The 23,325-nt window shown below is 45.1% G+C and overlaps 2 protein-coding genes and 1 long non-coding RNA gene across 11 annotated transcripts in view; 2 read left to right on the forward strand and 1 right to left on the reverse strand.

The window, feature by feature from the left end:
- Positions 1 to 21,763, forward strand: part of LOC110530891 (casein kinase I) — a 67,590-nt gene extending 45,827 nt beyond the window's left edge. Inside the window, exons 5-12 of one of the 9 annotated variants that reach the window (XR_016482719.1) lie at positions 2,393 to 2,627; positions 4,281 to 4,366; positions 8,616 to 9,258; positions 9,516 to 9,664; positions 13,661 to 13,744; positions 16,748 to 16,849; positions 19,705 to 19,811; positions 20,328 to 21,763. Coding sequence is in view for 7 of the 9 variants with exons in the window: in XM_036986732.2 (XP_036842627.2) it covers positions 2,393 to 2,627; positions 4,281 to 4,366; positions 8,616 to 8,700; positions 9,516 to 9,664; positions 13,661 to 13,744; positions 14,977 to 15,240 (903 nt within the window). In the remaining 2 variants the exon portion in view is untranslated. Of the gene's footprint in view, positions 1 to 2,392; positions 2,628 to 3,279; positions 3,380 to 4,280; positions 4,367 to 8,615; positions 9,259 to 9,515; positions 9,665 to 13,660; positions 13,745 to 14,976; positions 16,850 to 19,704; positions 19,812 to 20,327 lie in introns of those variants that run through there. The other 8 variants (XM_036986733.2, XM_036986737.2, XM_090182999.1 and 5 more) reach the window with 8 other exon arrangements.
- Positions 1 to 23,325, reverse strand: part of LOC118965583 (paired mesoderm homeobox protein 1) — a 145,894-nt gene that overhangs the window by 46,506 nt on the left and 76,063 nt on the right. The window lies entirely within an intron of this gene.
- Positions 22,690 to 23,013, forward strand: LOC149982186 (uncharacterized). The gene is made up of 2 exons (XR_016482720.1): positions 22,690 to 22,768; positions 22,851 to 23,013. It is a non-coding gene; the product is annotated as an uncharacterized LOC149982186 (long non-coding RNA).

Raw genomic sequence — 23,325 nt, forward strand, 5'->3', positions numbered from 1 at the left:
CACTAGTGAGTTCGAGCATCTCATTTAGGAGGCCATCAGGTCCACATGCTTTTTAAATTTGAGGGCATTAAGTTTCTTATAGAGCTCCTGGTCAGTAATAGTTTAGTGTCTTATAGAGCTCCTGGTCAGTAATAGTTTCTTATAGAGCTCCTGGTCAGTAATAGTTTAGTTTCTTATAGAGCTCCTGGTCAGTAATAGTTTAGTTTCTTATAGAGCTCCTGGTCAGTAATAGTTTAGTGTCTTATAGAGCTCCTGGTCAGTAATAGTTTAGTTTCTTATAGAGCTCCTGGTCAGTAATAGTTTAGTGTCTTATAGAGCTCCTGGTCAGTAATAGTTTAGTTTCTTATAGAGCTCCTGGTCAGTAATAGTTTAGTTTCTTATAGAGCTCCTGGTCAGTAATAGTTTAGTTTCTTATAGAGCTCCTGGTCAGTAATAGTTTAGTTTCTTATAGAGCTCCTGGTCAGTAATAGTTTAGTGTCTTATAGAGCTCCTGGTCAGTAATAGTTTAGTTTCTTATAGAGCTCATGGTCAGTAATAGTTTAGTTTCTTATAGAGCTCCTGGTCAGTAATAGTTTAGTCTCTTATAGAGCTCCTGGTCAGTAATAGTTTAGTTTCTTATAGAGCTCCTGGTCAGTAATAGTTTAGTGTCTTATAGAGCTCCTGGTCAGTAATAGTTTAGTTTCTTATAGAGCTCCTGGTCAGTAATAGTTTAGTTTCTTATAGAGCTCCTGGTCAGTAATAGTTTAGTGTCTTATAGAGCTCCTGGTCAGTAATAGTTTAGTGTCTTATAGAGCTCCTGGTCAGTAATAGTTTAGTTTCTTATAGAGCTCCTGGTCAGTAATAGTTTAGTTTCTTATAGAGCTCCTGGTCAGTAATAGTTTAGTTTCTTATAGAGCTCCTGGTCAGTAATAGTTTAGTGTCTTATAGAGCTCCTGGTCAGTAATAGTTTAGTGTCTTATAGAGCTCCTGGTCAGTAATAGTTTAGTGTCTTATAGAGCTCCTGGTCAGTAATAGTTTAGTTTCTTATAGAGCTCCTGGTCAGTAATAGTTTAGTGTCTTATAGAGCTCCTGGTCAGTAATAGTTTAGTTTCTAATAGAGCTCCTGGTCAGTAATAGTTTAGTTTCTTATAGAGCTCCTGGTCAGTAATAGTTTAGTGTCTTATAGAGCTCCTGGTCAGTAATAGTTTAGTTTCTTATAGAGCTCCTGGTCAGTAATAGTTTAGTGTCTTATAGAGCTCCTGGTCAGTAATAGTTTAGTGTCTTATAGAGCTCCTGGTCAGTAATAGTTTAGTGTCTTATAGAGCTCCTGGTCAGTAATAGTTTAGTTTCTTATAGAGCTCCTGGTCAGTAATAGTTTCGTGTCTTATAGAGCTCCTGGTCAGTAATAGTTTAGTTTCTTATAGAGCTCCTGGTCAGTAATAGTTTAGTTTCTTATAGAGCTCCTGGTCAGTAATAGTTTAGTTTCTTATAGAGCTCCTGGTCAGTAATAGTTTCGTGTCTTATAGAGCTCCTGGTCAGTAATAGTTTAGTTTCTTATAGAGCTCCTGGTCAGTAATAGTTTAGTTTCTTATAGAGCTCCTGGTCAGTAATAGTTTAGTTTCTTATAGAGCTCCTGGTCAGTAATAGTTTAGTTTCTTATAGAGCTCCTGGTCAGTAATAGTTTAGTTTCTTATAGAGCTCCTGGTCAGTAATAGTTTAGTTTCTTATAGAGCTCCTGGTCAGTAATAGTTTAGTTTCTTATAGAGCTCCTGGTCAGTATCTGGGGAGTCCAGTGGATTTTGTTTGTCCTTTATAGCTTTTTCTAATCCATTCAACTTCTCATGAGTTTGGCGTTGTTCTGCATTTGTGTCAATTTGAACGGTGTTGTTGAGCGTTGTTTGTGTTTATGGGTTCCTCAATTAGTGTCAGCTGCTTGCTGTTGTAATGTGCTTTTTTGGTTCTGAGTGTTACGTTTCTAGAGTGTTAAAGTCTCACAGTAATGAAGGTGTATTTCACCATTATTTGGGTCTCTGTGCTTTTGGTTGGATAGTGTTCTAAGTTTATTCCTTATAATTTTACAATCTGCATCAAACCAGTTGTCATTTGTGGTCTTTAAAAAAAAAAATGTTTAATCAATTTCAGTTGTGCTTCTTTTGCTGTTTGCCTGAATATATATTTTATCTTTTGTACTGATAGATTGATGTCTGTACTGTGGGACAGTGAGTGACAATATCAGCCTTACACCATGTCTCCTGCAGAATGATGATGTCAATGTCTTTCAGATGTTTGTTGAACTCCTGAGCCAAACTCGTCAGTCCAAAGGTTGATGAGTTTAGGCCCTGAATGTTCCACATGCTAACTGATAATGATTTCATGTTGCAAAGAGGACCTCTTTCTCTCCCCCCTCTCCCAGATCACGCGGATGGAGTTTGTCCACACCAGGAGTCTGATCTACCGGGACGTGAAGCCAGAGAACTTCCTGGTTGGCCGGCCCGGCAGCAAGCGGCAGCACACAATCCACATCATAGACTTCGGCCTGGCCAAAGAGTACATCGACCCTGAGACCAAGAAACACATCCCTTACAGGGAGCACAAGAGCCTGACGGGCACCGCACGTTACATGAGCATCAATACTCACCTGGGCAAAGGTAAACAGCCTGATGGGCACCGCACCCTACATGAGCATCAATACTCACCTGGGCAAAGGTAAACAGCCTGACGGGCACCGCACCCTACATGAGCATCAATACTCACCTGGGCAAAGGTAAACAGCCTGACGGGCACCGCACCCTACATGAGCATCAACACTCACCTGGGCAAAGGTAAACAGCCTGACGGGCACCGCACCCTACATGAGCATCAATACTCACCTGGGCAAAGGTAAACAGCCTGACGGGCACCACACCCTACATGAGCATCAATACTCACCTGGGCAGAGGTAAACAGCCTGACGGGCACCACACCCTACATGAGCATCAATACTCACCTGGGCAAAGGTAAACAGCCTGACGGGCACCGCACCCTACATGAGCATCAATACTCACCTGGGCAAAGGTAAACAGCCTGACGGGCACCACACCCTACATGAGCATCAATACTCACCTGGGCAGAGGTAAACAGCCTGACAGGCACCACACCCTACATGAGCATCAATACTCACCTGGGCAGAGGTAAACAGCCTGACGGGCACCGCACGTTACATGAGCATCAACACTCACCTGGGCAAAGGTAAACAGCCTGACGGGCACCACCCTACATGAGCATCAATACTCACCTGGGCGAAGGTAAACAGCCTGACAGGCACCGCACGTTACATGAGCATCAATACTCACCTGGGCAAAGGTAAACAGCCTGACGGGCACCACACCCTACATGAGCATCAATACTCACCTGGGCAAAGGTACGTAGCCTGATTTGCTGTATTCTGTATGATCCAGGTGATCCCATTGATAAAATATAGTTGACCAGAAAGACCCAAAAAGACACATGACAAAGATGGAGGAAGAGGAGTGTTTCCGATGACATCATTAGTGTGCATCATGTTATTATTTTTAACCAATTATGAGGAGGCATTGCCTTCTGATTGGTAGACGATGTCATTGGAAACACTTATCTTCTTCCTCAAATATATTTCACTACAAAAAAACAAATTATGGAGCTGTTTTCTGGACTAGTCCATCTGCTTCAACAGTTAGGATTGATCAGCATCCGCTATCAGAGCAGCTAACCGATCGCTGCAGCTGTACATAGTCCATCTAATCTTACCTACCTCATCCCCATATTGTTTTTATTTACTTTTCTGCTCTTTTGCACACCAGTATCTCTACTTGCACATCATCATCTGCTCATTTATCACTCCATTGTTAATATGCTAAATTGTAATTACTTCGCTACTATGGCCTATTGCCTTACCACCTCATGCCTTTTGCACACACTGTAAATAGACTTTATTTTTCTTCTATTGTGTTGTTGACTGTACGTTTGTTTATTCCATGTGTAACTCTGTGTTGTTGTGTCGAACTGCTTTGCTTTATCTTGGCCAGGTCGCAATTGTAAATGAGAACTTGTTCTCAACTGGCCTACCTGGTTAAATAAAGGTGAAATATATAGAAAAATAAAACAATTCTGTGATTTTCTCTTAGTTAGAATTGTGTCCCTGTGTTTGAAATGGGCTTGTGTGTGTGTCTCTGAAACTGTGTTTTGTTTCCTGTCTCTGCAGAACAAAGCAGGAGAGATGACCTGTGTGTGTGTGAAGATGTGTATGTCTCTGAAACTATGCTTTGTTTCCTGTATCTCTGCAGAACAAAGCAGGAGAGATGACCTGGAAGCTCTAGGTCACATGTTCATGTACTTCCTGCGAGGCAGTCTGCCCTGGCAAGGCCTGAAGGTAGGAACAAACACATCGTAAGGTTAGGAACCGATGTAATGTCTCACACACTACACTAAACAATTCCCATATGTTATTAGTTGATTAAAGGTCCAGCTAGTTACTGTTGATTAAAGGTCCAGCTAGTTACTGTTGATTAAAGGTCCAGCTAGTTACTGTTGATTAAAGGTCCAGCTAGTTACTGTTGATTAAAGGTCCAGCTAGTTACTGTTGATCAAAGGTCCAGCTAGTTACTGTTGATTAAAGGTCCAGCTAGTTATTGTTGAGTAAAGGTCCAGCTAGTTACTGTTGTTCAGTTGATCAAAAGTCCAGCTAGTTACTGTTGATTTAAAGGTCCAGCTAGTTACTGTTGATCAAAGGTCCTGCTAGTTACTGTTGTTCAGTTGATCAAAGGTCTAGCTAGTTACTGTTGTTCAGTTGATCAAAGGTCCAGCTAGTTACTGTTGTTCAGTTGATCAAAGGTCCAGCTAGTTACTGTTGATTAAAGGTCCAGCTAGTTAGTGTTGTTCAGTTGATTAAAGGTCCAGCTAGTTAGTGTTGTTCAGTTGATCAAAGGTCCAGCTAGTTACTGTTGTTCAGTTGATCAAAGGTCCAGCTAGTTACTGTTGTTCAGTTGATTAAAGGTCCAGCTAGTTACTGTTGATTAAAGGTCCAGCTAGTTACTGTTGATTAAAGGTCCAGCTAGTTACTGTTGATTAAAGGTCCAGCTAGTTACTGTTGATTAAAGGTCCAGCTAGTTATTGTTGAGTAAAGGTCCAGCTAGTTACTGTTGTTCAGTTGATCAAAAGTCCAGCTAGTTACTGTTGATTTAAAGGTCCAGCTAGTTACTGTTGATCAAAGGTCCTGCTAGTTACTGTTGTTCAGTTGATCAAAGGTCTAGCTAGTTACTGTTGTTCAGTTGATCAAAGGTCCAGCTAGTTACTGTTGTTCAGTTGATCAAAGGTCCAGCTAGTTACTGTTGATTAAAGGTCCAGCTAGTTAGTGTTGTTCAGTTGATTAAAGGTCCAGCTAGTTAGTGTTGTTCAGTTGATCAAAGGTCCAGCTAGTTAGTGTTGTTCAGTTGATCAAAGGTCCAGCTAGTTACTGTTGTTCAGTTGATCAAAGGTTCAGCTAGTTACTGTTGTTCAGTTGATCAAAGGTCCAGCTAGTTACTGTTGTTCAGTTGATCAAAGGTCCAGCTAGTTACTGTTGTTCAGTTGATTAAAGGTCCAGCTAGTTATTGTTGATTAAAGGTCCAGCTAGTTATTGTTGATTAAAGGTCCAGCTAGTTATTGTTGATTAAAGGTCCAGCTAGTTACTGTTGTTCAGTTGATTAAAGGTCCAGCTAGTTATTGTTGATTAAAGGTCCAGCTAGTTACTGTTGTTCAGTTGATCAAAGGTCCAGCTAGTTACTGTTGTTCAGTTGATCTAAGGTCCAGCTAGTTACTGTTGTTCAGTTGATCAAAGGTCCAGCTAGTTACTGTTGTTCAGTTGATCAAAGGTCCAGCTAGTTACTGTTGTTCAGTTGATCAAAGGTCCACCTAGTTACTGTTGTTCAGTTGATCAAAGGTCCAGCTAGTTACTGTTGTTCAGTTGATCAAAGGTCCAGCTAGTTACTGTTGTTCAGTTGATCAAAGGTCCAGCTAGTTACTGTTGTTCAGTTGATTAAAGGTCCACCTAGTTACTGTTGATTTAAAGGTCCAGCTAGTTACTGTTGATCAAAGGTCCAGCTAGTTACTGTTGATCAAAGGTCCAGCTAGTTACTGTTGATCAAAGGTCCAGCTAGTTACTGTTGTTCAGTTGATCTAAGGTCCAGCTAGTTACTGTTGTTCAGTTGATCAAAGGTCCACCTAGTTACTGTTGTTCAGTTGATCAAAGGTCCAGCTAGTTACTGTTGTTCAGTTGATCAAAGGTCCAGCTAGTTACTGTTGTTCAGTTGATCAAAGGTCCAGCTAGTTACTGTTGTTCAGTTGATCAAAGGTCCAGCTAGTTACTGTTGATTAAAGGTCCAGCTAGTTAGTGTTGTTCAGTTGATTAAAGGTCCAGCTAGTTAGTGTTGTTCAGTTGATCAAAGGTCCAGCTAGTTACTGTTGTTCAGTTGATCAAAGGTCCAGCTAGTTACTGTTGTTCAGTTGATTAAAGGTCCAGCTAGTTACTGTTGATTAAAGGTCCAGCTAGTTACTGTTGATTAAAGGTCCAGCTAGTTACTGTTGATTAAAGGTCCAGCTAGTTACTGTTGATTAAAGGTCCAGCTAGTTATTGTTGAGTAAAGGTCCAGCTAGTTACTGTTGTTCAGTTGATCAAAAGTCCAGCTAGTTACTGTTGATTTAAAGGTCCAGCTAGTTACTGTTGATCAAAGGTCCTGCTAGTTACTGTTGTTCAGTTGATCAAAGGTCTAGCTAGTTACTGTTGTTCAGTTGATCAAAGGTCCAGCTAGTTACTGTTGTTCAGTTGATCAAAGGTCCAGCTAGTTACTGTTGATTAAAGGTCCAGCTAGTTAGTGTTGTTCAGTTGATTAAAGGTCCAGCTAGTTAGTGTTGTTCAGTTGATCAAAGGTCCAGCTAGTTAGTGTTGTTCAGTTGATCAAAGGTCCAGCTAGTTACTGTTGTTCAGTTGATCAAAGGTTCAGCTAGTTACTGTTGTTCAGTTGATCAAAGGTCCAGCTAGTTACTGTTGTTCAGTTGATCAAAGGTCCAGCTAGTTACTGTTGTTCAGTTGATTAAAGGTCCAGCTAGTTATTGTTGATTAAAGGTCCAGCTAGTTATTGTTGATTAAAGGTCCAGCTAGTTATTGTTGATTAAAGGTCCAGCTAGTTACTGTTGTTCAGTTGATTAAAGGTCCAGCTAGTTATTGTTGATTAAAGGTCCAGCTAGTTACTGTTGTTCAGTTGATCAAAGGTCCAGCTAGTTACTGTTGTTCAGTTGATCTAAGGTCCAGCTAGTTACTGTTGTTCAGTTGATCAAAGGTCCAGCTAGTTACTGTTGTTCAGTTGATCAAAGGTCCAGCTAGTTACTGTTGTTCAGTTGATCAAAGGTCCACCTAGTTACTGTTGTTCAGTTGATCAAAGGTCCAGCTAGTTACTGTTGTTCAGTTGATCAAAGGTCCAGCTAGTTACTGTTGTTCAGTTGATCAAAGGTCCAGCTAGTTACTGTTGTTCAGTTGATTAAAGGTCCACCTAGTTACTGTTGATTTAAAGGTCCAGCTAGTTACTGTTGATCAAAGGTCCAGCTAGTTACTGTTGATCAAAGGTCCAGCTAGTTACTGTTGATCAAAGGTCCAGCTAGTTACTGTTGTTCAGTTGATCTAAGGTCCAGCTAGTTACTGTTGTTCAGTTGATCAAAGGTCCACCTAGTTACTGTTGTTCAGTTGATCAAAGGTCCAGCTAGTTACTGTTGTTCAGTTGATCAAAGGTCCAGCTAGTTACTGTTGTTCAGTTGATCAAAGGTCCAGCTAGTTACTGTTGTTCAGTTGATCAAAGGTCCAGCTAGTTACTGTTGTTCAGTTGATCAAAGGTCCAGCTAGTTACTGTTGTTCAGTTGATCAAAGGTCCACCTAGTTACTGTTGTTCAGTTGATCAAAGGTCCAGCTAGTTACTGTTGTTCAGTTGATCAAAGGTCCAGCTAGTTACTGTTGTTCAGTTGATCAAAGGTCCAGCTAGTTACTGTTGTTCAGTTGATCTAAGGTCCAGCTAGTTACTGTTGTTCAGTTGATCTAAGGTCCAGCTAGTTACTGTTGTTCAGTTGATCAAAGGTCCAGCTAGTTACTGTTGTTCAGTTGATCAAAGGTCCAGCTAGTTACTGTTGTTCAGTTGATTAAAGGTCCACCTAGTTACTGTTGATTTAAAGGTCCAGCTAGTTACTGTTGATCAAAGGTCCAGCTAGTTACTGTTGATTTAAAGGTCCAGCTAGTTACTGTTGATTAAAGGTCCAGCTAGTCTGTCCTTGCTGTCTTATCAGTTCAGACAGACACACAGCCGTCAGTCACATGTCTCTATGCACATCACTAACTGAACACGCTGACCGTCGTACTTCACATGACATTGTTCAGAGAGAAAGTTGTCTGTTGTGTGAAACCTATATCAAAGTTAGCCATCACAGTTCCCTGATTGGTCCGTTTACCCTTTAACACTTCTGGTATTTCATTCCAGAATAAAAAATTCCCGACAGGCAATGAAGTCTCTCTCTCTCTGTGTGTCTTTCTGTCTCTCTCTCTCTCTGTGTGTCTCTCTGTCTCTCTCTCTCTCTCTCTCCCTCTCTCCCCGCCCCCCCAGGCAGACACTCTGAAGGAGCGCTATCAGAAGATAGGTGACACCAAGAGAGCCACGCCCATCGAGGTGCTATGTGAGAGCTTCCCAGGTCTGTGTATCTGTCTTCCTGAAATACAACAGTTACTGAACAGTATTATTAGGTACACCCATCTAGTACGGGATCGGAACCCCCTTTGCCTCTAGACGTTGTTCAGTTGGTATCAAGGGACCTAACGTGTGCCAGGAAAACATTCCCCACACCGTTACACCACCAGCCTGTACCGTTGACACCAGGCAGAACGGGGACATGGAGTCATCCTCCTGATGCCAAATCCTGACTCTGCCATTAGCATGACCCAACAGGAACCAGGATTCGTTAGATCAGGCCATGTTTTTCCACTCCTGAATTGTCCAGGGTTGGTGATGGCGTGCCCACTGGAGCCGAGTCTTCTTGTTTTGATAGGAGTGGAACCCGGTGTGGTCGTCTGCTGTCTTATCATATCAATGACAAGGATCAAAGAGTTCTGTTGGAGAAGCTGTTCTGCACACCACTGTTATACTGCGCCGTTATTCTCCTGTTTGTGGCCAGCCTGTTAGCATGCGCCATTCTCCTTCAACCTCTCGTCAACGAAGCTGTTTTCGCCCACAAGACTGCCGCTGACTGGAGGTTTGTTTGTTTGTTGCACTATTCTCTATAAACCCTAGACGATGTCGTGCGTGAGAAGCCCAGGAGGTCAGCCTTCCTTTTTTTTTAACCTGCTCCCAACATGTGGAAATGATTTGGAATGAGTGAACACTACCTCTACAGACTAACCTGAACCAGAAGGCCTTTCATCACCATGACAACTAGGTGTTTTCTTTCCTGTCTGAATGAATAGAACAGGTGTGATCCTACCTGAATGTAACGTGTGTGTCTCCCTGTAGAAGAGATGACCACCTACCTGCGTTATGTGCGGCGCCTGGATTTCTTTGAGAAGCCGGACTACGACTACTTACGCAAACTCTTCACCGACCTCTTCGATAGGAACGGCTACGTCTTTGATTACGAGTACGACTGGGTCGGCAAGCCACTGGTCAGTCCCTAGTATAACCCCTCAGTCCTAACCCTAGTATAACCCCTCAGTCCTAACCCTAGTATTACCCCTCAGTCCTAACCCTAGTATTACCCCACAGTCCTAACCCTAGTATTACCCCTCAGTCCTAACCCTAGTATTACCCCTCAGTCCTAACCCTAGTATTACCCCTCAGTCCTAACCCTAACCCCTCAGTCCTAACCCTAGTATTACCCTTCAGTCCTAACCCTAGTATTACCCCTCAGTCCTAACCCTAGTATTACCCCTCAGTCCTAACCCTAACCCCTCAGTCCTAACCCTAGTATTACCATTCAGTCCTAACCCTAGTATTACCCCTCAGTCCTAACCCTAGTATTACCCCTCAGTCCTAACCCTAGTATTACCCCTCAGTCCTAACCCTAGTATTACCCCTCAGTCCTAACCCTAGTATTACCCCTCAGTCCTAACCCTAGTATTACCCCTCAGTCCTAACCCTAGTATTACCCCTCAGTCCTAACCCTAACCCCTCAGTCCTAACCCTAGTATTACCCCTCAGTCCTAACCCTAGTATTACCCTTCAGTCCTAACCCTAGTATCCCCCCTCAGTTCTAACCCTAGTATTACCCCTCAGTCCTAACCCTAGTATTACCCCTCAGTCCTAACCCTAGTATTACCCCTCAGTCCTAACCCTAGTATTACCCCTCAGTCCTAACCCTAGTATTACCCCTCAGTCCTAACCCTAGTAATACCCCTCAGTCCTAACCCTAGTATTACCCCTCAGTCCTAACCCTAGTATTACCCCTCAGTCCTAACCCTAGTATTACCCCTCAGTCCTAACCCTAGTATTACCCCTCAGTTCTAACCCTAGTATTACCCCTCAGTCCTAACCCTAGTATTACCCCTCAGTCCTAACCCTAGTATTACCCCTCAGTCCTAACCCTAGTATTACCCCTCAGTTCTAACCCTAGTATTACCCTTCAGTCCTAACCCTAGTATTACCCCTCAGTTCTAACCCTAGTATTACCCCTCAGTCCTAACCCTAGTATTACCCCTCAGTCCTAACCCTAGTATTACCCCTCAGTCCTAACCCTAGTATTACCCCTCAGTCCTAACCCTAGTATTACCCCTCAGTCCTAACCCTAGTATTACCCCTCAGTTCTAACCCTAGTATTACCCCTCAGTTCTAACCCTAGTATTACCCCTCAGTCCTAACCCTAGTATTACCCTTCAGTCCTAACCCTAGTATTACCCCTCAGTCCTAACCCTAGTATTACCCCTCAGTCCTAACCCTAGTATTACCTTCAGTCCTAACCCTAGCCCCTCAGTCCTAACCCTAGCCCCTCAGTCCTAACCCTAGCCCCTCAGTCCTAACCCTAGCCCCTCAGTTCTAACCCTAGTATTACCCCTCAGTCCTAACCTTAGCCCCTCAGTCCTAACCCTAGCCCCTCAGTCCTAACCCTAGCCCCTCAGTCCTAACCCTAGCCCCTCAGTTCTAACCCTAGTATTACCCCTCAGTTCTAACCCTAGCCCCTCAGTTCTAACCCTAACCCCTCAGTTCTAACCCTAGCCACTCAGTTCTAACCCTAGCCCCTCAGTATTACTGTAGTATTACCCCTCAGTTCTAACCCTAGCCCCTCAGTTCTAACCCTAGCCCCTCAGTTCTTACCCTAGCCCCTCAGTTCTAACCCTAGCCCCTCAGTTCTAACCCTAGCCCCTCAGTTCTAACCCTAGCCCCTCAGTTCTAACCCTAGCCCCTCAGTTCTAACCCTAGCCCCTCAGTTCTAACCCTAGCCCCTCAGTCCTAACCCTAGCCCCTCAGTCCTAACCCTAGCCCCTCAGTTCTAATCCTAGCCCCTCATTATTACTGTAGTATTACCCCTCAGTCCTAACCCTAGCCCCTCAGTATTACCCCTCAGTTCTAACCCTAGCCCCTCAGTATTACTGTAGTATTACCCCTCAGTTCTAATCCTAGCCCCTCAGTATTACTGTAGTATTACCCCTCAGTCCTAACCCTAGCCCCTCAGTATTACTGTAGTATTACCCCTCAGTTCTAACCCTAGCCCCTCAGTATTACTGTAGTATTACCCCCAGTCCTAACCCTAGCCCCTCAGTCCTAACCCTAGCCCCTCAGTTCTAACCCTAGCCCCTCAGTATTACTGTAGTATTACCCCCAGTCCTAACCCTAGCCCCTCAGTCGTAACCCTAGCCCCTCAGTTCTAACCCTAGCCCCTCAGTATTACTGTAGTATTACCCCTATGTCATAGATTTGATGTATATGTTTGAGTGAGTTCTATTTGTAACTGTAGCCAATAGTAGTGCACTATGTGTAGGAAATTACAGGGTTCCATTTTGGACATTGCTCTGATGAACAGCTTGATGTAGGATATAGCTGTGATGAACAGCTTGATGTAGGACATGGCTCTGATGAACAGCTTGATGTAGGACATGGCTCTGATGAACAGCTTGATGTAGGACATGGCTCTGATGAACAGCTTGATGTAGGACATGGGACATGGCTCTGATGAACAGCTTGATGTAGGACATGGCTCTGATGAACAGCTTGATGTAGGACATGGATCTGATGAACAGCTTGATGTAGGACATGGCTCAGATGAACAGCTTGATGTAGGACATGGCTCTGATGAACAGCTTGATGTAGGATATGGCTCTGATGAACAGCTTGATGTAGGACATGGCTCTGATGAACAGCTTGATGTAGGACATGGCTCTGATGAACAGCTTGATGTAGGACATGGCTCTGATGAACAGCTTGATGTAGGACATGGCTCTGATGAACAGCTTGATGTAGGACATGGCTCTGGTGAACAGCTTGATGTAGGATATGGCTCTGGTGAACAGCTTGATGTAGGATATGGCTCTGATGAACAGCTTGATGTAGGATATGGCTCTGATGAACAGCTTGATGTAGGATATGGCTCTGATGAACAGCTTGATGTAGGATATGGCTCTGATGAACAGCTTGATGTAGGACATGGCTCTGATGAACAGCTTGATGTAGGACATGGATCTGATGAACAGCTTGATGTAGGACATGGCTCAGATGAACAGCTTGATGTAGGATATGGCTCTGATGAACAGCTTGATGTAGGATATGGCTCTGATGAACAGCTTGATGTAGGACATGGCTCTGATGAACAGCTTGATGTAGGACATGGCTCTGATGAACAGCTTGATGTAGGACATGGCTCTGATGAACAGCTTGATGTAGGACATGGCTCTGATGAACAGCTTGATGTAGGACATGGCTCTGGTGAACAGCTTGATGTAGGATATGGCTCTGGTGAACAGCTTGATGTAGGATATGGCTCTGATGAACAGCTTGATGTAGGATATGGCTCTGATGAACAGCTTGATGTAGGATATGGCTCTGATGAACAGCTTGATGTAGGACATGGCTCTGATGAACAGCTTGATGTAGGACATGGCTCTGGTGAACAGCTTGATGTAGGATATGGCTCTGATGAACAGCTTGATGTAGGACATGGCTCAGATGAACAGCTTGATGTAGGATATGGCTCTGATGAACAGCTTGATGTAGGATATGGCTCTGATGAACAGCTTGATGTAGGACATGGCTCTGATGAACAGCTTGATGTAGGACATGGCTCTGATGAACAGCTTGATGTAGGACATGGCTCTGATGAACAGCTTGATGTAGGACATGGCTCTGATGAACAGCTTGATGTAGGACATGGCTCTGGTGAACAGCTTGATGTAGGATATGGCTCTGGTGAACAGCTTGATGTAGGATATGGCTCTGATGAACAGCTTGATGTAGGATATGGCTCTGATGAACAGCTTGATGTAGGATATGGCTCTGATGAACAGCTTGATGTAGGACATGGCTCTGATGAACAGCTTGATGTAGGATATGGCTCTGGTGAACAGTTTGATGTAGGACATGGCTTTCAGAAAAATAACATGTTCTGTTCACTTTTAACCTGTGACTCCTCCTCAGCCCTTTAGTTAATGATGACCTTTAACCTCTGTCCTCAGCCCACTCCTATTGGTCCAGTCCCCAGTGAGCCCCTCCTACAGTCCAGCAGCAGAGACAAGGCAGCGCAGCAGACCAAAAACCAGGTAGGACACACACTGAACACACACACACATACACTGAACACACACACAAACATACACTGAACACACAAATTTCACAAATGTCATTCAGCATTAGCAGAATTTTCAATTTACAATGTTTCAAATTGGCAGCTTCTTACTAACTAACTGTAGCCTGGTCCCAGATCTGTAGCCTGGTCCCAGATCTGTAGTCTGGTCCCAGATCTGTAGCCTGGTCCCAGATCTGTAGCCTGGTCCCAGATCTGTAGCCTGGTCCCAGATCTGTAGCCTGGTCCCAGATCTGTAGCCTGGTCCCAGATCTGTAGCCTGGTCCCAGATCTGTAGCCTGGTCCCAGATCTGTAGCCTGGTCCCAGATCTTTTGGTGCTTTTGCCTACTCCTACTCTGATTGTCAAGCCAAACAGTTTGTCACAACAGTTCTATAAGGAGTTGGCAAGAGAGCAAAAACAGACAGGTATCCAGGCTCTATTAAAGAAACTAGAAACAGACTGGTATCCAGGCTCTATTAAAGAAACTACAAACAGACTGGTATCCAGGCTCTATTAAAGAAACTAGAAACAGACTGGTATCCAGGCTCTATTAAAGAAACTAGAAACAGACTGGTATCCAGGCTCTATTAAAGAAACTAGAAACAGACTGGTATCCAGGCTCTATTAAAGAAACTAGAAACAGACTGGTATCCAGGCTCTATTAAAGAACTAGAAACAGACTGGTATCCAGGCTCTATTAAAGAAACTAGAAACAGACTGGTATCCAGGCTCTATTAAAGAACTAGAAACAGACTGGTATCCAGGCTCTATTAAAGAAACTAGAAACAGACTGGTATCCAGGCTCTATTAAAGAACTAGAAACAGACTGGTATCCAGGCTCTATTAAAGAACTAGAAACAGACTGGTATCCAGGCTCTATTAAAGAACTAGAAACAGACTGGTATCCAGGCTCTATTAAAGAAACTAGAAACAGACTGGTATCCAGGCTCTATTAAAGAACTAGAAACAGACTGGTATCCAGGCTCTATTAAAGAAACTAGAAACAGACTGGTATCCAGGCTCTATTAAAGAACTAGAAACAGACTGGTATCCAGGCTCTATTAAAGAAACTAGAAACAGACTGGTATCCAGGCTCTATTAAAGAACTAGAAACAGACTGGTATCCAGGCTCTATTAAAGAAACTAGAAACAGACTGGTATCTAGGCTAAACTAACTGTATAACTGGCCTTACTCATCAAACCACAGATTGCCACTGACAATGCCACCAGACCCACCAACCGAAGCCAGTCTCATAACAGCAGCACCAGACCCACCAACCGAAGCCAGTCTCATAGCAGCAGCTTGTTCAGTCTCAGCTCACACCAGTGGCTTCTACAGCCGCTTGTGTTTCTTCATGTCACACGAGTAGTCTTCTGTCATGCACTCCTCCTCACGTGCACTCTTTTCTTCCCCCGTCACCGCACCGCCCCTCAGGTCTGTCTGTCCTCTGGTAGAGCAGTGTCTAAGTAGCTGCCTAACTGCTGACCGGGAGAGAGCCGTCTTTAAACACTGTTTTTCTGTTTCTTTCCTCCTCCACCATCTCCTCCTCCACCATCTCCTCCCTCTACTTCCTCCCTCACCATCTCCTCCTTTACCATCTCCTCCCTCACCATCTCCTCCCTCACCATCTCCTCCCTCACCATCTCCTCCTTTACCATCTCCTCCCTCTACTTCCTCCCTCTACTTCCTCTTTCACCATCTCCTCCTTTACTTCTCCTCCCTCTACTTCCTCCCTCTACTTCCTCCCTCACCATCTCCTCCCTCTACTTCCTCCCTCACCATCTCCTCCCTCTACTTCCTCCCTCTACTTCCTCCCTCACCATCTCCTCCCTCTACTTCCTCCCTCACCATCTCCTCCCTCTACTTCCTCCCTCTACTTCCTCACTCACCATCTCCTCCCTCTACTTCCTCCCTCACCATCTCCTCCCTCTACTTCCTCCCTCACCATCTCCTCCCTCTACTTCCTCCTCCACCATCTCCTCCTTTACCATCTCCTCCCTCTACTTCCTCCCTCACCATCTCCTTCTCCACCATCTCCTCCCTCTACTTCCTCCCTCACCATCTCCTCCTTCACCATCTCCTCCCTCACCATCTCCTCCTTCACCATCTCCTCCCTCACCATCTCCTCCTCCACCATCTCCTCCCTCTACTTCCTCCCTCACCATCTCCTCCTCCACCATCTCCTCCCTCTACTTCCTCCCTCACCATCTCCTCCTTCACCATCTCCTCCTCCTCTACTTCCTCCCTCTACTTCCTCCTCCTTCACCATCTCCTCCTTCACCATCTCCTCCCTCTACTTTCTCCCTCACCATCTCCTCCTTCACCATCTCCTCCCTCTACTTCCTCCCTCTACTTCCTCCTCCTTCACCATCCCCTTTCACCATCTCCTCCTTCACCATCTCCTCCCTCTACTTCCTCCCTCACCATCTCCTCCCTCTACTTCCTCCCTCACCATCTCCTCCCTCTACTTCCTCCTTCACCATCTCCTCCCTCTACTTCCTCCCTCACCATCTCCTCCTTCACCATCTCCTCCCTCTACTTCCTCCCTCACTATCTCCTCCCTCACCATCTCCTCCCTCTACTTCCTCCCTCACCATCTCCTCCCTCTACTTCCTCCCTCACCATCTCCTCCCTCACCATCTTCTCCCTCTACCTCCTCCCTCACCATCTCCTCCCTCACCATCTCCTCCCTCTACTTTCTCCCTCACCATCTCTTCCCTCTACTTCCTCCCTCACCATCTCCTCCTACACCATCTCCTCCCTCTACTTTCTCCCACACCATCTCTTCCCTCTACTTTCTCCCTCTCCCTCTACTTCCTCCCTCACCATCTCCTCCCTCTACTTCCTCCCTCACCATCTCCTCCCTCTACTTCCTCCCTCACCATCTCCTCCCTCTACTTCCTCCTTCATCATCTCCTCCCTCTACTTCCTCCTTCACCATCTCCTCCCTCTACTTCCTCCTTTGCTGTCATGCCAGTCGCCAGAACCCAAAGGAAGTGATTCCCAGCCCACTCCAGTGACCAATAGGGAGCTGCTGGGGTCCCATCTAACAGCTGATAGGCTGGGGGGCTCTGTCCAGGTACTGGGCTGTGGGCGTCGCCCCGCAATGTTCAACACTCTGCCTCTTGTCTCTTGCTTTCTTTCTCTTTCTCCTTGTTTTTCCTCTCCTAGCTCTCTTTCTGCAGCACTAGTCTCTGCTCACGTTTTTCTTTCTCCAACTCATTCTCCTTACCCACTTTGCCCCTCACATTGTGCACACTTCATACTAGGCTTATATCCTACCGGGGTCGAGGGACTAACTGTATCCTACCGGGGGCCGAGGGACTAACTGTATCCTACCGGGGCCGAGGGACTAACTAACTCTATCCTACCGGGGTCGAGGGACAGACTAACTGTATCCTACCGGGGTCGAGGGACTGACTAACTGTATCCTACCGGGGTCGAGGGACTGACTAACTGTATCCTACCGGGGTCGAGGGACTGACTAACTGTATCCTACCGGGGTCGAGGGACTGACTAACTGTATCCTACCGGGGTCGAGGGACTGACTAACTGTATCCTACCGGGGTCGAAGGACTGACTAACTGTATCCTACCGGGGTCGAGGGACTGAATAACTGTATTCTACCGGGGTCGAGGGACTGACTAACTGTATCCTACCGGGGTCGAGGGACTGACTAACTGTATCCTACCGGGGTCGAGGGACTGACTAACTGTATCCTACCGGGGTCGAGGGACTGACTAACTGTATCCTACCGGGGTCGAGGGACTGACTAACTGTATCCTACCGGGGTCGAGGGACTGACTAACTGTATCCTACCGGGGTCGAGGGACTAACTGTATCCTACCGGGGTCGAGGGACTGACTAACTGTATCCTACCGGGGTCGAGGGACTGACTAACTGTATCCTACGGGGTCGAGGGACTAATAATGCTACTGGGGCGAGGGACTAACTGTATCCTACTGGGGCCGAGGGACTAACTGTATCCTACGGGGTCGAGGGACTAATAATGCTACTGGGGCGAGGGACTAACTGTGGGAGAGACAGTGACTAAAGGAAAACTTGTGCTATTAGAATGTTTCATCATCTAGAACTGAGGTCACCTTGTGGTTGGTCGCAAGTCTTATATAGATGGATTTAATCAATGTAATACCATCTAGTGTGGGTAGTGTTCAGTGTAATTTGTTTGCATCCCAAATGCCCTATGTGTAGTGCACTACTTTTGACCAGAGCCACATTGGCCCTGGTCAACAGTAGTTTGCTATATAGGGCATATGGGACCATCTCAGAAGGGGCCATTGTTGGCTGGAGCATTAAGTCACTGTAAGAGGGATCAAGTAGCCAGCTGAACATGTAGTCTGATCACATCATTTCTATAACAGGACAGTGGAAACTTCTAATGTTTCTGGAATCACACAACCATCTTGAGGAAACCAGTTTTCATCTCATAACATTAGGCAACATTACAAATGATTATGACCGAGCTTGTGAGCTGAGAGGGAGACTTCTGAATGTATTGAGTAGAATATATGATTGTCTGTCATGTAGAATAGGGAATCATGTCTGCTCTATTCATTACATTTCTATCATGTACAATAGGGAATCATGTCTGCTCTATTCATTACATTTCTATCATGTAGAATAGGGAATCGTGTCTGCTCTATTCATTACATTTCTATCATGTAGAATAGGGAATCGTGTCTGCTCTATTCATTACATTTCTATCATGTAGAATAGGGAATCATGTCTGCTCTATTCATTACATTTCTATCATGTAGAATAGGGAATCGTGTCTGCTCTATTCATTACATTTCTATCATGTAGAATAGGGAATCATGTCTGCTCTATTCATTACATTTCTATCATGTAGAATAGGGAATCGTGTCGGCTCTATTCATTACATTTCTATCATGTAGAATAGGGAATCGTGTCTGCTCTATTCATTACATTTCTATCATGTAGAATAGGGAATCGTGTTGGCTCTATTCATTACATTTCTATCATGTAGAATAGGGAATCGTGTCTGCTCTATTCATTACATTTCTATCATGTAGAATAGGGAATCGTGTCGGCTCTATTCATTACATTTCTATCATGTAGAATAGGGAATCGTGTTGGCTCTATTCATTACATTTCTATCATGTCGAATAGGGAATCGTGTTGGCTCTATTCATTACATTTCTATCATGTAGAATAGGGAATCATGTCAGCTCTATTCATTACATTTCTATCATGTAGAATAGGGAATCGTGTCTGCTCTATTCATTACATTTCTATCATGTAGAATAGGGAATCATGTCGGCTCTATTCATTACATTTCTATCATGTAGAATAGGGAATCATGTCGGCTCTATTCATTACATTTCTATCATGTAGAATAGGGAATCGTGTCTGCTCTATTCATTACATTTCTATCATGTAGAATAGGGAATCATGTCGGCTCTATTCATTACATTTCTATCATGTAGAATAGGGAATCATGTCGGCTCTATTCATTACATTTCTATCATGTAGAATAGGGAATCATGTCGGCTCTATTCATTACATTTCTATCATGTAGAATAGGGAATCGTGTTGGCTCTATTCATTACATTTCTATCATGTAGAATAGGGAATCGTGTTGGCTCTATTCATTACATTTCTATCATGTAGAATAGGGAATCATGTCGGCTCTATTCATTACATTTCTATCATGTAGAATAGGGAATCGTGTCTGCTCTATTCATTACATTTCTATCATGTAGAATAGGGAATCATGTCGGCTCTATTCATTACATTTCTATCATGTAGAATAGGGAATCGTCTCGGCTCTATTCATTACATTTCTATCTACAACATTCAGAAGTCTCATTATAAGTGACCTTAGATATTTTAGACCATAGTAAGCTGCCATTATCTGGTGGTCTATGATACTCCCATGATGCTCCCCTTCAGGTGTTGAGTTCAACCAATGGGGAGCTGAATACAGACGACCCGACGGCGGGCCACTCCAATGCACCCATCACTGCCCCGGCCGAGGTGGAGGTGGCCGACGACACCAAGTGAGATGGATGCCCCTTTCTCTCTACCCCTTCCCTCTACCCCCCCCCCCCCTTCCCCCTTCCCTCTCCCCCCCCCCCCCTTCCCCTTGCCCTCTACCCCCCCCCCCCCCCTTCCCCTTGCCCTCTACCTCCCCCCCTTCCCCCTGCCCTCTACCTCCTCCCTTCTCTCTACCCTCCTTCCCTCTACCCCCCCCCCTTCCCCCTGCCCTCTACCTCCTCCCTGCCCTCTACCTCCTCCCTGCCCTCTACCTCCTCCCTTCTCTCTACCCCCCTTCCCTCTACCCCCCCCCCCCCCCCCCCTGCCCTCTACCTCCTCCCTTCTCTCTACCCCCCCTTCCCCCTTCTCTCTACCCTCCTCCCCCTGCCCTCCTACCCTTGCTTACTCCTAGTATAGCATGTCCTCTCAGACAGGGCACTAGGGGTGAGGGGTCGATTTAGAATTGGGGGTGGGTCTTTGTATTTAGTTTTTTCAATGTTATAATCTCATCCTATTGTTGTTCATTTGTTCTGTTTCAGGTGCTGCTGTTTCTTTACGAGGAGGAAGAGGAAAGGCCTTCAGAGACACTAGTGAAGAAGAGGAAAGGCCTTCAGAGACACTAGTGAAGAGGAGGAAAGGCCTTCAGAGACACTAGTGAAGAAGAGGAAAGGCCTCCAGTGAAGAAGAGGAAAGGCCTTCAGAGACACTAGTGAAGAAGAGGAAAGGCCTTCAGAGACACTAGTGAAGAGGAGGAAAGGCCTTCAGAGACACTAGTGAAGAGGAGGAAAGACCTTCAGAGACACTAGTGAAGAAGAGGAAAGGCCTTCAGAGACACTAGTGAAGAAGAGGAAAGGCCTTCAGAGACACTAGTGAAGAAGAGGAAAGGCCTTCAGAGACACTAGTGAAGAGGAGGAAAGGCCTTCAGAGACACTAGTGAAGAAGAGGAAAGGCCTTCAGAGACACTAGTGAAGAAGAGGAAAGGCCTTCAGAGACACTAGTGAAGAAGAGGAAAGGCCTTCAGAGACACTAGTGAAGAAGAGGAAAGGCCTCCAGAGACACTAGTGAAGAAGAGGAAAGGCCTCCAGTGAAGAAGAGGAAAGGCCTTCAGAGACACTAGTGAAGAAGAGGAAAGGCCTTCAGAGACACTAGTGAAGAGGAGGAAAGGCCTTCAGAGACACTAGTGAAGAGGAGGAAAGGCCTCCAGTGAAGAAGAGGAAAGGCCTCCAGTGAAGAAGAGGAAAGGCCTTCAGAGACACTAGTGAAGAGGAGGAAAGGCCTTCAGAGACACTAGTGAAGAGGAGGAAAGGCCTTCAGAGACACTAGTGAAGAAGAGGAAAGGCCTTCAGAGACACTAGTGAAGAAGAGGAAAGGCCTCCAGAGACACTAGTGAAGAAGAGGAAAGGCCTTCAGAGACACTAGTGAAGAAGAGGAAAGGCCTCCAGAGACACTAGTGAAGAAGAGGAAAGGCCTCCAGTGAAGAAGAGGAAAGGCCTTCAGAGACACTAGTGAAGAAGAAGAGGAGGAGGAGGAGGAGTTGTTGGAAACCACACTGACAGACTGACAGAGGGAAGGAAGCAGTACTGAAACTGAGCTGAGCCCAGTACTCTACACCCTCCTCTCTGTCTGTCTCACTCTGTATGTGTTCAGTTAGAGCGCCCCCTGTCGACCCTCATGCAGTACTACAACAGACTGATGACTTGCCGCTACAGACGGACAGGACACAATGGGACAGAACCATGACTGTCTGTGCTTGGACCCGTTTTATATTCTAAACCTGAAGAAGATTGTAAGGAATAAATGTGTATATTTCTATGAGGATGGATGGATGGATGGATGGATGGATGGATGGATGGATGGATGGACAAGGCCTGAAGATTAGCTCATGATGGGTGGATGAATGGATAAATGAATGAAGAGAGCCAGGAACGACCTGAGAAATCATAAATAAGAGACTATTAAAAGGACAGAGATCAAACTGTTGTCTGTGCTCCATTTTAACATGCTGAACATTGTCAGAGGAGGACAGACTAAACTGTAACACAACAATGTGCTCCATTTACAAAGTCGTTTTATTTGTGGGATCAACATTAAGAGCCTAGAAGGAACTCCAGAATAACAGTGTGTCATACAGACAGGAACTCCAGAATAACACAGTGTGTCATACAGACAGGAACTCCAGAATAACAATGTGTCATACAGACAGGAACTCCAGAATAACAGTGTGTCATACAGACAGGAAATCCAGAATAACACAGTGTGTCATACAGACAGGAACTCCAGAATAACAATGTGTCATACAGACAGGAACTCCAGAATAACAATGTGTCATACAGACAGGAACTCCAGAATAACACAGTGTGTCATACAGACAGGAACTCCAGAATAACAATGTGTCATACAGACAGGAACTCCAGAATAACAATGTGTCATACAGACAGGAACTCCAGAATAACAATGTGTCATACAGACAGGAAAGAAATACTGAGGACGGATGTGGTGTCTGACAGTGGCTGGTCTCAGGTACTGAGGATGGATGTGGTGTCTGACAGTGGCTGGTCAGGTACTGAGGATGGATGTGGTGTCTGACAGTGGCTGGTCTCAGGTACTGAGGATGGATGTGGTGTCTGACAGTGGCTGGTCTCAGGTACTGAGGATGGATGTGGTGTCTGACAGTGGCTGGTCTCTGGTACTGAGGATGGATGTGGTGGCTGGTCTCAGGTACTGAGGATGGATGTGGTGTCTGACAGTGGCTGGTCTCAGGTACTGAGGATGGATGTGGTGGCTGGTCTCAGGTACTGAGGATGGATGTGGTGTCTGAGTGGCTGGTCTCCGGTACTGAGGATGGATGTGGTGTCTGACAGTGGCTGGTCTCAGGTACTGAGGACGGATGTGGTGGCTGGTCTCAGGTACTGAGGATGGATGTGGTGTCTGACAGTGGCTGGTCTCAGGTACTGAGGATGGATGTGGTGGCTGGTCTCAGGTACTGAGGATGGATGTGGTGTCTGAGTGGCTGGTCTCCGGTACTGAGGATGGATGTGGTGTCTGACAGTGGCTGGTCTCAGGTACTGAGGATGGATGTGGTGTCTGACAGTGGCTGGTCTCAGGTACTGAGGATGGATGTGGTGTCTGAGTGGCTGGTCTCCGGTACTGAGGACGGATTGAGAGAAACAGATATTTAATTTCTTCTTTAAAATTGCACTTTGGAGAAATAAAGAAAACATGGAATTCTGGGATCATTTACTTTTGAGCAGAGTACTATGGTCCCTGGTCAAAGGTAGTGTACTATAAAGGGAATAGGGTGCCATTTGGGACAGAAACCTTTGTGTTTATGGGTTTTATGTTGCTTGTTCAAATCAGTTACCTGCAAGTTTTAGTTTGTGACAGTTTAAAAGGATTGGACACCTAAAATGACCTAAAATGACATACCCAAATCTAACTGCCTGTAGCTCAGGACCTGAAGCAAGGATATGCATATTCTTGATACCATTTGAAAGGAAACACTTTTAATTTTGTAGAAATGTTAGATAATACAAACCA

This window comes from Oncorhynchus mykiss, chromosome 8 (genome assembly GCF_057628025.1).
Source record: "Oncorhynchus mykiss isolate SJ-2025 chromosome 8, ASM5762802v1, whole genome shotgun sequence".
Classification (NCBI taxonomy): Eukaryota; Metazoa; Chordata; class Actinopteri; order Salmoniformes; family Salmonidae; genus Oncorhynchus; species Oncorhynchus mykiss.